Here is a 15,368-nt window from a genome sequence, read left to right on the forward strand (position 1 = left end):
ATATATCCCATGTTAGACACACCCAGAGACCCTCACACACACACACACACACACACACACATATATACACACATATCCAATGATGGACACTCCCAGAGGCACTCATACACACATATATACATAATATCCAGTGTTATATACATACCCACAGGCACTGACACACATATACATACATATTCAATGATAAGCATGCCCAGAGGCACTTACACAGACACATAAACACACACATATATACATAATTTCCGATGATATATAGACACACCCAGAGGCCCTAACACACCCATATATATTCATACATATCCAATAACAGACACACCCAGAGGCACTCACACAAAAGTGTACATTCATAGCTAATGATAGACATATGCAGAGTCACTCACACAAACATGTATACATATATATCCCATGATAGACAAACCCAGAGGCACTCCACATACATGTATGCATACATGCATACATACCCAATGATAGATCCACACAGATGCATCCATACACACAACTATACATACATACATATCCAATAACAGACATAAGAGGAGGCACTCTCTCTCACACACACACTCACACACACATTAATACATAATATCTATTGATATATACACACACTAAGAAGTACTCACACACATGTATACATGCATACATATCCCATGATAGACACACCCACAGGCACTCACACACACACACATTCATAATATTCAGTGTTATATATTCATACCTAGAGGCACTCACACACACAGTATAAATACATATCCAATAATAGACACACTCACAGGCACTCCCATAAAACATAGATATATGCATATCCAGTGATATATACACACATGCCATATACATCCACCCAGAGGAACCCATACACACATATATACATAATATCCAGTGACACATACCCATACCCAAAGCCCATACATACATGTATACTTAATATCTAGTGATATACACACACTCAGAGGTATTCACACACAAATATATACATAATATCCAGTGATATATACACACACCCAGAGGCACTCATATACACACACACACATATAATATCCAGTGATATATACACACACCCAGAGGCACTCACACACACACATATATATAATATCCAGTGATATATACACACCCCCAGAGGCACTCACACACACACATATATACATAATATACACTGATATATACACAGACCCAGAGGCACCCATACACACACACACACACACACACACACACACATATATATAAAATATCCAGTGATGTATATACATACACAGAGGCACTCATATACATTTACATATAAACATATCCAATGTTATATACACATACCCAGAGGCACTAAAACATATGCATACATATCCAATTGTGCACACACAAAGAGGCACCCATACACCCATATACACATAATATCCAATGATACATACACACACCCAGAAGCCCTCACACATATATACATGATATTCAATGATATACACATACCCAGAGGCACCCATACACACACATACACATAATATCCAGTGACATATACACACATCCAAAAGCCCTCACACATATATACATGATATTCAATGATATACACACATCCAGAGGCACCCATACACACACACATATATACATAATATTCAGTGATACCTACACACACCCAGAAGTATTCATACACACATATATACATAATATCCAGTGATGTACACACACCCAGAGCACCCATACAGACATATATGCATAATATCCAGTGATGCACATACACCCAAAGGTATTCATACACACACACACACATATATATATATAATATCCAGTGATATATACACACAGTCAGAGGTATTCATATTCATATATATATATATATATATATATATATATATCCAGTGATATGTACACACATCCAGTGGTATTCATACACACATATATCCATATATCCAATGATATATACACACACTCAGAGGTATTCATATTCATATATATATATTATATCCAGTGATATGTACACACACCCAGAGATATTCATACACACATATACATAATATCCAGTGATATATACACACATCCAGAAGCCCTCACACATATATACATGATATTCAATGATATACACACATATATACATAATATTCAGTGATATATACACAAACCTAGAGGTATTCATACACACACACACACACACACACACACACACACATATAATATCCAGTGATATATACACACACTCAAAGGTATTCATATTCACCCAGAGGCACCCATACACACGCACACATCTATACATCATATCCAGTGAAATCTACACACATCCAGAGGTATTCATACACACATATATACATAATATCCAGTGATGTACACACACCCAGAGCACCCATACACACATATATCCATAATATCCTGTGATATACACATACCCAGAACACCCATACATATATATATACATAATATCCAGTGATGTACACACACCCCGAGGTATTCACACACACACATATACATAATATCCAGGGATGTACACACACCCCGAGGTATTCATACACACATATATACATAATATCCAGTAATATATACACACACACCAAGAGCACCCATATACACATATATACATAATATCCAGCGATACCTAGAGGTATTCATACACACATATATACATAATATCCAGTAATATACACATACCCAGAGGTATTCATCCTCACATATACGTATCCAGTGGTATATACACACACCCAGAGGTATTCATACACGCATATATACATAATGTCCAGTGAAGTACACACACCACAGCACCCATACATACATATATGCATGATATCCAGTGATGTACACACACCCAGAGCACCCATACACACATATATGTATAATATCCAGTGATACCTAGAGATATTCATACATACATATATACATAATATTCAGTGATATATATATATATATATATATATATATATATATATACACACCTAGAAGTATTCATACACACACACACACACACACACACACACACACACACATATATATATATAATATCCAGTGATATATACACACACTCAGAGGTATTCATATTCACATGTATATATAATATCCAGTGATATATACACACACTCAGAGGTATTCATATTCATATATATATATATATATATATATATATATATAATATCCAGTGATATGTACACACACCCAGAGATATTCATACACACATATACATAATATCCAGTGATATATACACACATCCAGAAGCCCTCACACATATATACATGATATTCAATGATATACATACATATATACATAATATTCAGTGATATATACACAAACCTAGAGGTATTCATACACACACACACACACACACACACACACACACACATATATAATATCCAGTGATATATACACACACTCAGAGGTATTCATATTTACCCAGAGGCACCCGTACACACGCACACATATATACATCATATCCAGTGAAATCTACACACATCCAGAGGTATTCATACACACATATATACATAATATCCAGTGATGTACACACACCCAGAGCACCCATACACACATATATCCATAATATCCAGTGATATACACATACCCAGAACACCCATACATATATATATATATACATAATATCCAGTGATGTACACACTCCCAGAGGTATTCATACACACACATATACATAATATCCAGGGATGTACACACACCCCGAGGTATTCATACACACATATATACATAATATCCAGTAATATATACACACACCAAGAGCATCCATATACACATATATACATAATATCCAGTGATACCTAGAGGTATTCATACACACATATATATAATATCCAGTGATATATACACACACTCAGAGGTATTCATATTCACATATACGTATCCAGTGGTATATACACACACCCAGAGGTATTCATACACGCATATAAACATAATATCCAGTGATATACACATACCCAGTGATATTCATCCTCACATATGTACATAATATCCAATTTTATATACACACACCCAGAGGTATTCATCCACACATATATACATAATATCCAGTGAAGTACACACACCACAGCACCCATACATACATATATGCATGATATCCAGTGATGTACACACACCCAGAGGTATTCATACACACATATATCCATAATATCCAGTGATATACACACACCCAGAGCACCCATACACACATATATGTATAATATCCACTGATACCTAGAGATATTCATACATACATATATACATAATATTCAGTGATATATATATACACACCTAGAGGTATTCATACACACACACACCACACACACACACACACACACACACACACACACACACACATATATATAATATCCAGTGATATATACACAGACTCAGAGATATTCATATTCACATATATATAATATACAGTGATATATACAGACACTCAGAGGTATTCATATTCATAAATATATATATTAATATCCAGTGATATATACACACACCTAGAGGCACCCATACACACACATACATAATATCCAGTGATATACACACACCCAGAGGTATTCATATACACATATATACATAATGTCCAGTGATATACACATTCCCAGAGGTATTCACACTCACATATATACATAATATCCAATGTTATATACACACACCTAGAGATATTCACACACACACATATACATAATATCCAGTGATATATACACACACCCAGAGCACCCATACACATACATATACATAGTATCCAGTGATATATACACACTCAGAGGTATTCATATTCACATATATATAATATCCAGTGATATATATATATATATACACACCCTAAGGTATTCATACACACATATATACATAATATCCAGTGATATGCATACACCCAGAGCACCCATACACACACATATACATAATATCCAGTGATATACACACACTCAGAGGTATTCATATTCACATATATATAATATCCAATGATATATATACACACACCCAAAGGTATTCATACACACATATATACATAATATCCAGTGATATACACACACCCAAAGCACCCATACACACATATATACATAACATCCAGTGATATACACACACTCAGAGGTATTTATACACACACACACACACACACACACACACACACATATATATATATATATATATATATATAATATCCAGTGATATATACACACACCCAGAGGCACTCACACACACATATATACATACATATCCAATGATAGCCACACCCAGAGGCTGTATATATATACATAATATTCAGTGATATACACACACCCAGAGGTATTCACACTCATATATATACATAATATCCAATGTTATATACACATGTATTCATATATATCCAATGACAGACACACCCAGAGGCACTCACACACACACACATATATACATACATATCCAATGATAGACCCACTCAGATACATCCATACACACAATTATACATACATATCCCATACATATCCAATTATAGACACACCCAGAGACACTCACATACATAAGTATCCATACTATCCAATGACAGACACACCCAGAGGCACCATACACACAAGTATACATACATATCCTACAATAGACACACCTGAGGCACCCATAAAAATTGAAAACTGCACAGAGAAACAGGCACACTTCTAGAGAAACAGACAGAAATCCATTGCCAGCCACCCATCCAAAAATCCCAAATGACTGACACACAGTCATACTCAGCGATCCACACACAGTGACATATACTACAATCCTCACACAGACCCATAAACCTCACATAAACATGTCTTCCCACAGACAAAAAAAAAAAAAAATAGATGCGCACACACACGGACAGAACTATGTGCACACACCTATAGCCATGAAGTGAAAAACATAGTCATATACAGAAATCAGCACAACCACACAAAAAGACTTATCCACACTGAAACAGAGATAATGATAAGTATACACAGAAGTAGTCAGATACCCACAGACACAAATACCTACACGACCAACAACAGAGACATGAACGCACGTGCACGGTCACACAGAGAGTTGTGCTCATTCAAAGACAATGAGTATGTAAATACAAGGTGCATACTAAGACCCACTCAGCCAGAAAAATAATCATGTACAGAAACCAACCAGCGGCAGAGACAAAATGAGGTCTGCACAAAGTCATGCCCTATAGATACACAGAGACATGCCCACACAAACAGATGTGTCCCCTGCACACCCAGAGGCATGACCATGCTGACACAGAAACGTGCACCCAGAGGTGTGACCACACACAGAAAGAGACAATCGCAAGCGCTGGTGACCTACGTGCAGATATAGAGACGTCTCCACCCAAAGCTGTGTGTCCACCAAAACAGAATGCATACCCACAGAGATACATACACAGAGACTGAAAGAAATGTGCGTTTATCCCTAGAAAGAGAAATAGAACACACCTAGCCCCACCAAAGAGCATGCAGACATACCACATAACAATAAAGGAGAGATGTACATTCATGTACCGAAAGGGACACACATACACACATACACACACACACACACACACACACACACACACAAGTCCATTCTCAAAGAAAAAGATTCATACACATAGAAAGGCATACATAACTACAGAGAAGCAGCCACAAAGTGAACCGCAGACAGTCACACATAGAAACTAATACAAACACATACAAAGACACAAAAGGATTTCCAAGCATACATTCACACATAGACACATAGAGACAGAGCACTCCCTGTGTGCAAGATGCGCCCATGGCACATACAGACACTCGCAGTCACAGGGAGACACTGCCACATGGCCAGACATTTACAAAAGCAACACGGCTACCCTCAAGGATACAAAGGCACTGACATACACACAGAGATGTGTGCATAGAGAGAAGCCTGTGCATACAGAGACAACCACAGCCTCACAGATACAATCCTACACACACACACACTCACACTCTGCTAGAGAAAATCACACACCGAAACCACAGCTAAACACAGAAACAAAGATGCATACAAAGCTATACAAATGAAGGAGCAGTTAGATGGTAGTAGATAGAGCACCAGGCCTGAAGTTAGAAGAATCTGAGTTCAAATGCGGCCTTAATACATACTATGTGACCCTGGGCAAGTCACTTAACACCAATTACCTCTCAAAAAAACAAACAAGCAAATAGATATACAAACTGAGAGATAAAACACATACACAGGCACTTCTGAACATAAAGAAATATTATTGTACAGAGAAACAAAGATACCTAAACAGAGAAACAAACAAAAAGTATATAAAGCAACACACAAAAGGAAAAACAGACATACATGTAGGACAGAGAGCCACAGAGACAGAAAAGAGTTACGTGGAGACAGAGACACACAAAGGAACAGAGAGATGCAAAAGTCATGGGGCAGAGGTACACAGGGGCAGAAGAAAACATATACAGAAGGACAGATACACACACCTATGTGCGCACACAAGGATAGAGGGACACACCAATACAATGACACACAATGATATGTGTTCTCACACATGGGCAGAGAAAACCACAGACAGAAATCAACATACAAAATGGTAGAGAAATGCATGCACAAAGAAAGGAGTCAAGAGTATACACAGAAAGAGAAGAAAATTTCCTATGTATCCAAAGACAGAGATGTGCTAATGCAGAAAGGCGTGAAATCATGTAGATGAGATTATTTACAAATACAGAGACATGCCTCTGCCATCTCTAGGGACAAAAACATACTGAGGCAGAAATGTGCATAGATATAAAGAAAGTTATACACACACACACACACACACACACACACACACACACACACTCCGAGAGATACAGACAGCAACAAAGAGCCACTTAGTCATATAGTCATATAACCCATACAGTCATATAGCTCCACAAAAAAGTACACATATAAATATACAGAGACAAATACATCCACAAAAAAACTTACAGACAGACATGTCCACAAAGAAATACACAGACACACACAACCATAGAGTCCATTCAGAGATTCACATTTATACAAGGAAGTAAGCAATATAACACCCACTCACTGGCACACACAGAAACACAACCAGTCACTTATACACAGATGCCCACATACAGACCATCAAACAGGCACATGCAAAGACCCACAGAGCCACACTGAACTAAGTACACACACAGAGGCACATGAGAGATAGAACCACAAAAAGACACAGGAACAGACATTCACCTACCCAGAAACATGTGCCAAGAAACAAACATGTAAACACCTAGAAACATACCCAGAGAAAAACACCCAGAGATGTAAAGAAACACACACATTCATACCTACACATAAGGTCTCATCTATGCATTCACACACACACACACACACACACACACACACACACACACACATCTACACAGAGAAATAACTCCATACAGAGACAGATACCTACAAAGAGGCAAGATATATAGGAACAGAAATAGACACATTTAACCCAAAAAACAGAAATGGACGAATACAGGCAATCACACAAAAAGAAACAGAGAGATACAAGTCAGAGATCTGCTCAGAGACAGAGTCAGAGCAGAGACCCATCTACAGAGCCTAACAGACCCAGAAACAAACAGAACTAGAGACACACAAAGGCAGAGACAAAGACACACAGAAACAAACACAGAGAAAGTCACAAAGAGATTGAGATAAAGGTACACACATGGAGACACACACATACAAAGAAACACACTCATATAGGAAAAGTAAGAGACACAGCTGTACAGGGAACAATAGATTAAGAGACTAAAGGCGGGGGGGATTAGAGAGAGACAGAGAGACAGAGAAAGAGAGAAAAGACAGAAACATAGAAAAGAAACAGAGACAGAAAAGAGACAGAGACAGAGAGGAGAAAGAGAAACAGAGACAGAGAGAAGAGAGACAGACAGACAGAGAGACAGAAACAGAGAGAGAAAGAGACAGAGACAGTGAGTGAGAGAGTGTTTTTTTTTTGTGTGTGTGTGTGTGTGTGTGTGTGTGTGCACAAAAACAGTCACAGAGACTCTAAATCCAAACCAGAGCCAGAGATCAACTTAGAAAGCAAACCACAGCGAGAACAAAAGAGCAACAAACAAATTGAACTACAATAAGATTATACAAGACACAGAGGGAATAAGACACAGGAGTTTCTAGATAAAACAGCCTGGAATTTGGGGATCACTTAGCCAAGGGGTCCTTAATCATTTTTTGTGTAAATGTAAAGACTCCCTTTGGCAGTCTGGTGAAAACTACACTCTCTCCAAAATGAATAAAACAAAATACAAAGAGAAAATAATTATTCTGAAATATGATGATCAAAAAAATATATTTTTAATCAAAACAAGTTCATAGATTCCATGTTAAAAACTCCTGGCCCAGGGTATCTAACAAGGAAAAAAAAAATGAGGAGAGGAGGAGACCATGTTAAAAAGAGGATCAGCTGAAGGAACAAGGAATGTTTCTCTTGAAGAGAGAACTATGTCATGATAAAAGGGGTGGGCTAGAGGGATGTGATTGCCATCTTCATTGATGACAGGACCCAGAATTTCAAGAATTGTTAGGAACATCAGAGACTAGTTAGTCCATATTTAAACTGAAATCTCTCCCTTCCTCCTTCTCTATCTCAGTGTGTGTCTGTCCTACTCTCTCTCCACCTCCTCATCCTCTGTCTTCTTGTCTGACTCTATAGATCACTCTCCAGATTTTTCAATCCACCTCCTTTTTCCCTTCAATCTATTGTTCACAGCTGCCACTGTGTGTGTTGCTTTCTCTCTGCATATGCAATTCAAACAGTCATCTTGCTCTCTGCTTACTCAAATGAGAAAGAATCCACTTTTGAGGCAATATATTTGAAGGGCTATGAAGTGAAAGGAAGATTATAAACTTGTTCTGCTCAAACCCAGAAGGCAGAATGGGTGGAAAATTCAGAAAAACATGTTTCAGTTCAAAAGAAGGAAATAAACAGGGAGACAAAGGGGGGAGTTAGAGCAAGAACGAAGAATAAAGGAGACAATATCTGCACTTAGTACAAAGTACAGCAGACACTCTCTAAATGCCTATTTCCTTCCCTAAAGGGGAAAACAGTTGTTTTAGGAGATAGAAAGGCTCCTCAATGGAATGTGGCTGGAATTTTTGTTCTTATATATACAGATTGAAGTAAATTACTTCTAAGGTTCCTTTTCAACTCTTTGATACTAGCCCTAATTTTGTTACTAATTCATATGATTTTGGGCAAGTCCTTTCCCATTTTCCTCAGTTGCTTCATCTGTCAAATGTGCATAATAAAACTCTGACCCATAATAAAACTCTGACCTCACAGGGATTTGGTAAGGGATCAAATGCAAAAGTTCTTAGGAAATATATAAAATGCCAAACAAATACAAGGTCTAATAATAGGAATGACATAGTGAAAAAAGATAAATATTTGTGAAGTTGTCATCTACTATTCCTAAAGCCTCAAACAAGGACCTCATGGTATCAGCCTGCAAAAATGTAACTACTGGTACAATTTTCTTCTCGTCCCCATTTCCATCTCCCTACTCCTCCTCACACATATACACTTTCATTTTACCTTCAAAAATAGGTCAATTCTTGATTTATTTATCTACTGGTAATGGGCAACTAGATGGTGCAGTGGATAGAGCACCACATCTGGAGTCGGGAAGACCAAATACAAATCTGGTCTCAGACACTATGTGATTCTAAGCTATATTTGCCTCAGTTTCCTCATTTGTAAAATAAGCTGGAGAAGGAAATAATAAATTCCTCCAGTATCTTTGGCAAGAAAACCCCAAATGGGTCATGACTGAAATGCCTGAAAATCTATTGGCAAATTTTTCATTCTGGTTCTCTGAAATACTTCAGGGGCAGTCGTAGCTCTGCAGGGTACATGATATAGCATGTTTAATGTATTGATCATGACTGTACCCAAAAAAAGGCCAGCAATATTTTAGGTTACATCAATCCATCAACCAAGAAATATTTATTTTCATGCCTACTATGTGCCAGAATACAATGCCAGGTGCTGGAAATACTAAGACAAAAATGAAACTAATCCTGACATAAAGAAGGGCGTTCAAATGGATGTACAAAATGTATAAAAAAGGAAAGTATTCAGTTGTATTACAAAACGTATAAAAGTCTAGTATCCAAGATGAAGACTAAAGTCCAATTGTCCTCTCTCCTCATATCCCATCCAGGCTACTGCTCTCAGCTCTAGAAACTGAATTCTAATAAGAATAAACTAAAGCATGTCTAGAAGATATTGACAACAACAGAGAAATAATTAGAAACTATATCATAAAAAATCAGATGAAGGTACCAGGGATATTCTAGAAAGAAAGAATCTAGTGGAGATTTAAAAGGAGGGAGACAAGAGAGCAGTTTTGTCTGGCAACTAAACAGCATAATGAATAGAGTGCAAGACTGATTTGGGAAGACCTAATTTCAAATCCTATTTTTAAAACCCACTAATTGTATGATCCTGGGTAAACGACATCACCTCAGAGCCTCAGTTTGCTCATCTTTGAGTAGAAATAGCACCTACCTTACAAAGTTGCTGTATCAAATTAGATAGCATATAAAAAGCACTTTGGGAAAAAAATCTTTAAATATTATGCAAATGAACTAGTGATTTATTAATACATATTATGTGTAATATATATTTTATATTACATATAAGTATATGTTATATTTATTATAATTATTATCTATTACATTTGTTACTATTTAAAATATTAAAAGAGGTGTAGGGAAGCAGATACTCAGATTAGTCTCTGCAGGCACAACTTGGACTACTCAGTAATAAGTTACAGAAAAGTAGATTTAAGTTCAATATTAAATCTGAGGAAATATTCATAAATTGAGGAAAAGATGAACATGTTATGGTATGGAATTTAATATGTATAGAATTGTATTGTACCTCAAAAGCAGTCATAATTCAGGAATTGTTCATGCACTAATAGGATATCTACTAAGAAAGGTGGCAGGTTTGTATTGGAGCACCCTTGAAAAAAGATATGTTAAATTTTTAATTGAAGTTAGGTGGTACAGTGAATAGGATAGACCTGGAGTCAGGGAGATCGAAGTTCAAATCTAACCAAAGCACTTATTAGTTGTGTGTCTCAGAATGAAGCTCTTAAAACAGTGTGTTGCAGTTTTCTCATCTATAAAATGGTGTTATTATCATAACACCTACCTCCCAGAATTGTTGTGAGGATCAAATAAGGTAATTGGAAAGTGCTTGGCATAGTGCCCAGCACATGGTTAAGAGCTATATAAATGTAAGCAATTATTACTTTCAGAATGAGCATATACACCTCGAAACTCAGATGATGTTACAAATGAAGGCTTGCTTTCTTTTGAGGGTTGTCTATACTTAAATAATGGAGAAAATCTTAATAATGCTAATTAAATTTTAAGGTGTGTATTGAATATAATTTTCCCTCAGAGAGTCAATTATTAAACATTTGTCAGTACACCACTGAGTGCAGGGCACTGCTGCCAGTCATTAGGAAGAACAATCAAAATGTTTCCCTCTTTTGATATAACTGGTGGACCTAATTCTTAGGTTCCTATGGCAAAGTATCACCCAAGCATATGTCCCATGATCCTTGGGGTCCCTAATCAAATATCTATCAGGCCCCTTTCCCTGAATTTTCTCAGCTCTCTCCATCAATGCAAGTTAGCAACACAGAACATCCAATCTTAGTTGCTCAAGATATTAAGAGATTAGGTTACTTACCCACTGTTGCTTGTCAAATATCAGAGGGTGCCATAATAGGTATTTAATAAATCTATTCAATTGAATTCCACCAGGCTTGGTGGAAGAACCATGATTCTGACTCATGTCACTATATTCAGATGTAATAATAATAAATTTTCATGTTCTTAGCATTTTAATGTTTACAAAGCATTCTCTTCACAACCAGCCTGTGAGGGAGGGAGTGAACGAATTATTTCCCCTGTTTTACAAATAAGGAAATAGAAACTCCAAAATATTAAAATGACAGGGAGTACCAGAAAGGGGGAAATGACAGACACCCACGTTTGGGGATCCAGGGGCAGAGAAGTAAAAGTATTTCCAAAATTATACAATCTAGCTGAGCCACAAAGAAGCAGGCAAACTGGAAAAAGATACCAAAGAGTACTTGGTTGTGGTATGTGGAAAAAAAGTCTAAAACTAGTAAAAGATGCTCAGTTGGGATTCCAGCTCTAGGGCTTTTCCTACTGCCCCGCCCTACTCTCCCCCCAGGACCTTGAAGCCATAGTGATCTTAGGTTGTGCAGAAAAATTCCATCCAGAGCCCAAAATAGGGAGAGCATCATAGCACAATTTCAGAGAAGGTACCCAGGGGATAACCTGACCCAAGAGTAATGAGATCTGGAAGTGAAAGGGTTCTTAGAGGTCATTTGGTTCAATCCCACCATTTTACAGAAAAAGTGATTTGCCCAAAGCCACACAGGCACTTAAAAAGTGGGATGCCATGTCCTCTGACTGCCAATCCAGGTCTCTTTCCCCTACACCCCATAAACTCCCCACAAATAGTTTATTTTGCAATCAAAGGTGTTTGAACCTTATTTCTACTTTTTCTTCCCAGATACAGATTCAACAAAACAGTTATACTTCTTATATAGGCCAGCTAGCTCCCAGGAGATAGAGCCATGGCATAACATATCTGAGCACATAAACGCTCCTTCCTCCCTCTCAGAATTAACATATGTGTGTGTATTTATTTTGTATGTATGTGTGTACATGTATGTCCATATGAACACATTATACCCCCATTATAAGAAGTTCCTTGAGGGCAAGAATTGTTTCACATTGTTCTTTATATCCCCAGCACTGAGCATAGTGCCTGACACATACTAGCTACTTGATTAATGCTCCCTGACTAAGTAATGCCATGGCCACACCAGCTCTTCTCCTCCACCTCTTTTTGTCAACAGTTGTTCCTAGAGATTGGAACCACTAACTGAGTTTAAAAATGGCAGAAAACACCACTACCTAAGCCGTCACCTAAACTCATAATTACCCAAAGCATTCAGGGTGACAGAGAAAACTGGTCTCTGTGATCCCCACTACCCCCATCCCCTGGGATTAGAAATGGACAGATGCCCAAGCAGATCTTGCCATAGTTTGAGAAACGGACCCCCCCGATGAGCTTAGCCAACCTTCTCCACAGACGCCACTGAGTCTTTCTTTTCTTTCTGCCTAGTATAATCCTCATTTTCTTTCTGCTTATTTTTGCTCCAGGTCCAAGTTTTGCTTTGATGTTTCGTTCCATTCACTCCCTTAGAGTTGACACCGCTGCAAGGTTTCTGTAAAAAAAGAGGAGCATCCTACCCCACCCCCCCACACACACAAGCCCCTGTTATTTCTCTGGGGCAACCTGAGATCCTTGAAGGAATGCTGCCCCATTCCATGCAGGGCCCACATCAGCTGATGTGGGAGTGGGGGGAGATAACCCAGGAAGGAAAGGAATGGTAGTCACAGTGATTCCCTCCGTGCCCCTTCTTCCTTCCCACCTATGGTATTCCCTCACAAGGGAGAGGAGGATTGAAGGAGAAACTCAGCAGTTGGGACGGTTGTGAAAGCCTTACTGATCATGGAACAGCAGCCACTCCATTCAGCCCAGACAGAAATAAACCGGGCAGAGTCTAAAAGAAACCAGGTATATCCTAAAAGAAATTAGGTAGAGCAGACAAAATTAGGCAGCCTATATGAAAACATCAATGAAAACAGAAGCCAGAGAAATGGTATTATACTTCAGCATGGAGTAAAGAGAAGCCCTCTAGACATAGAGGAGAGGGCCCCCAGGGATTCCATACTGGACTTTACCGTAAGGGTGGTATGATCTTGGGTAGGACATTTCAGGACTCTAGCCTTCAATTTCCTCCGCTACAAAATGGGGATCATCATCTGTCCTGCTTACCTCTGTCTGTCAGGACTGTTGTGAGGAATAAAACAGACACTAAATGGGAAAGGGCTTTGAAAAGAAGTTAACCTGCACAAGGGATTTTAATTGTTCTTTAGGGAGTCCCACCTGCAATTTGAATTGGAATGATAACTCCTTTGCACTCTTTCCTTCTGTGTTTCTCAACGCAGGTGGGGCAGAGGTCAGGTTTCTGCGGATCTCAGGCTTCTGAGTCTGGGAAGAAGCCCCACTCATGGGCCTCCAGAGGGACTTTTTTGCCCAGGTCTTCTTGCCCCCAATATTCTTGTTCACCAAATCAGCAAGCATCACACGATCCTCCTCTTTGAAGACCTGCTCCCATAAGAAAGAAAGAAATCCTACCATAAGGACTTGAATTTGAATGGCTCCTCAGGCTGGATGCTTGCTGAGAGGGGGAGAGAGGGCAGCAGAGTGGAAAGCACCATGTCGGGAGTCAGAGGACCTAGCCTCCAAACCCAGCTCTGACATCTGGCATAGATGACCTTGGCCAATCTCTGGGTCCCAGTTTTGCCATCTGCAATATGTTTAT

At 38.3% G+C, this 15,368-nt stretch overlaps 1 protein-coding gene across 1 annotated transcript in view; it reads right to left on the minus strand.

Moving 5' to 3' along the window:
• Nucleotides 1–15,368, minus strand: part of EFCAB8 (EF-hand calcium binding domain 8) — a 143,586-nt gene that overhangs the window by 48,778 nt on the left and 79,440 nt on the right. Inside the window, exons 20-21 of the mRNA XM_031954095.1 lie at nucleotides 14,930–15,177; nucleotides 14,058–14,204 (exon numbers count right to left, since the gene is read on the minus strand). Of these exons, the coding sequence (XP_031809955.1) occupies nucleotides 14,058–14,204; nucleotides 14,930–15,177 (395 nt within the window). The remainder of the gene's footprint in view (nucleotides 1–14,057; nucleotides 14,205–14,929; nucleotides 15,178–15,368) is intronic.

Source organism: Sarcophilus harrisii, chromosome 2 (assembly GCF_902635505.1).
Source record: "Sarcophilus harrisii chromosome 2, mSarHar1.11, whole genome shotgun sequence".
Taxonomy (NCBI): domain Eukaryota; kingdom Metazoa; phylum Chordata; class Mammalia; order Dasyuromorphia; family Dasyuridae; genus Sarcophilus; species Sarcophilus harrisii.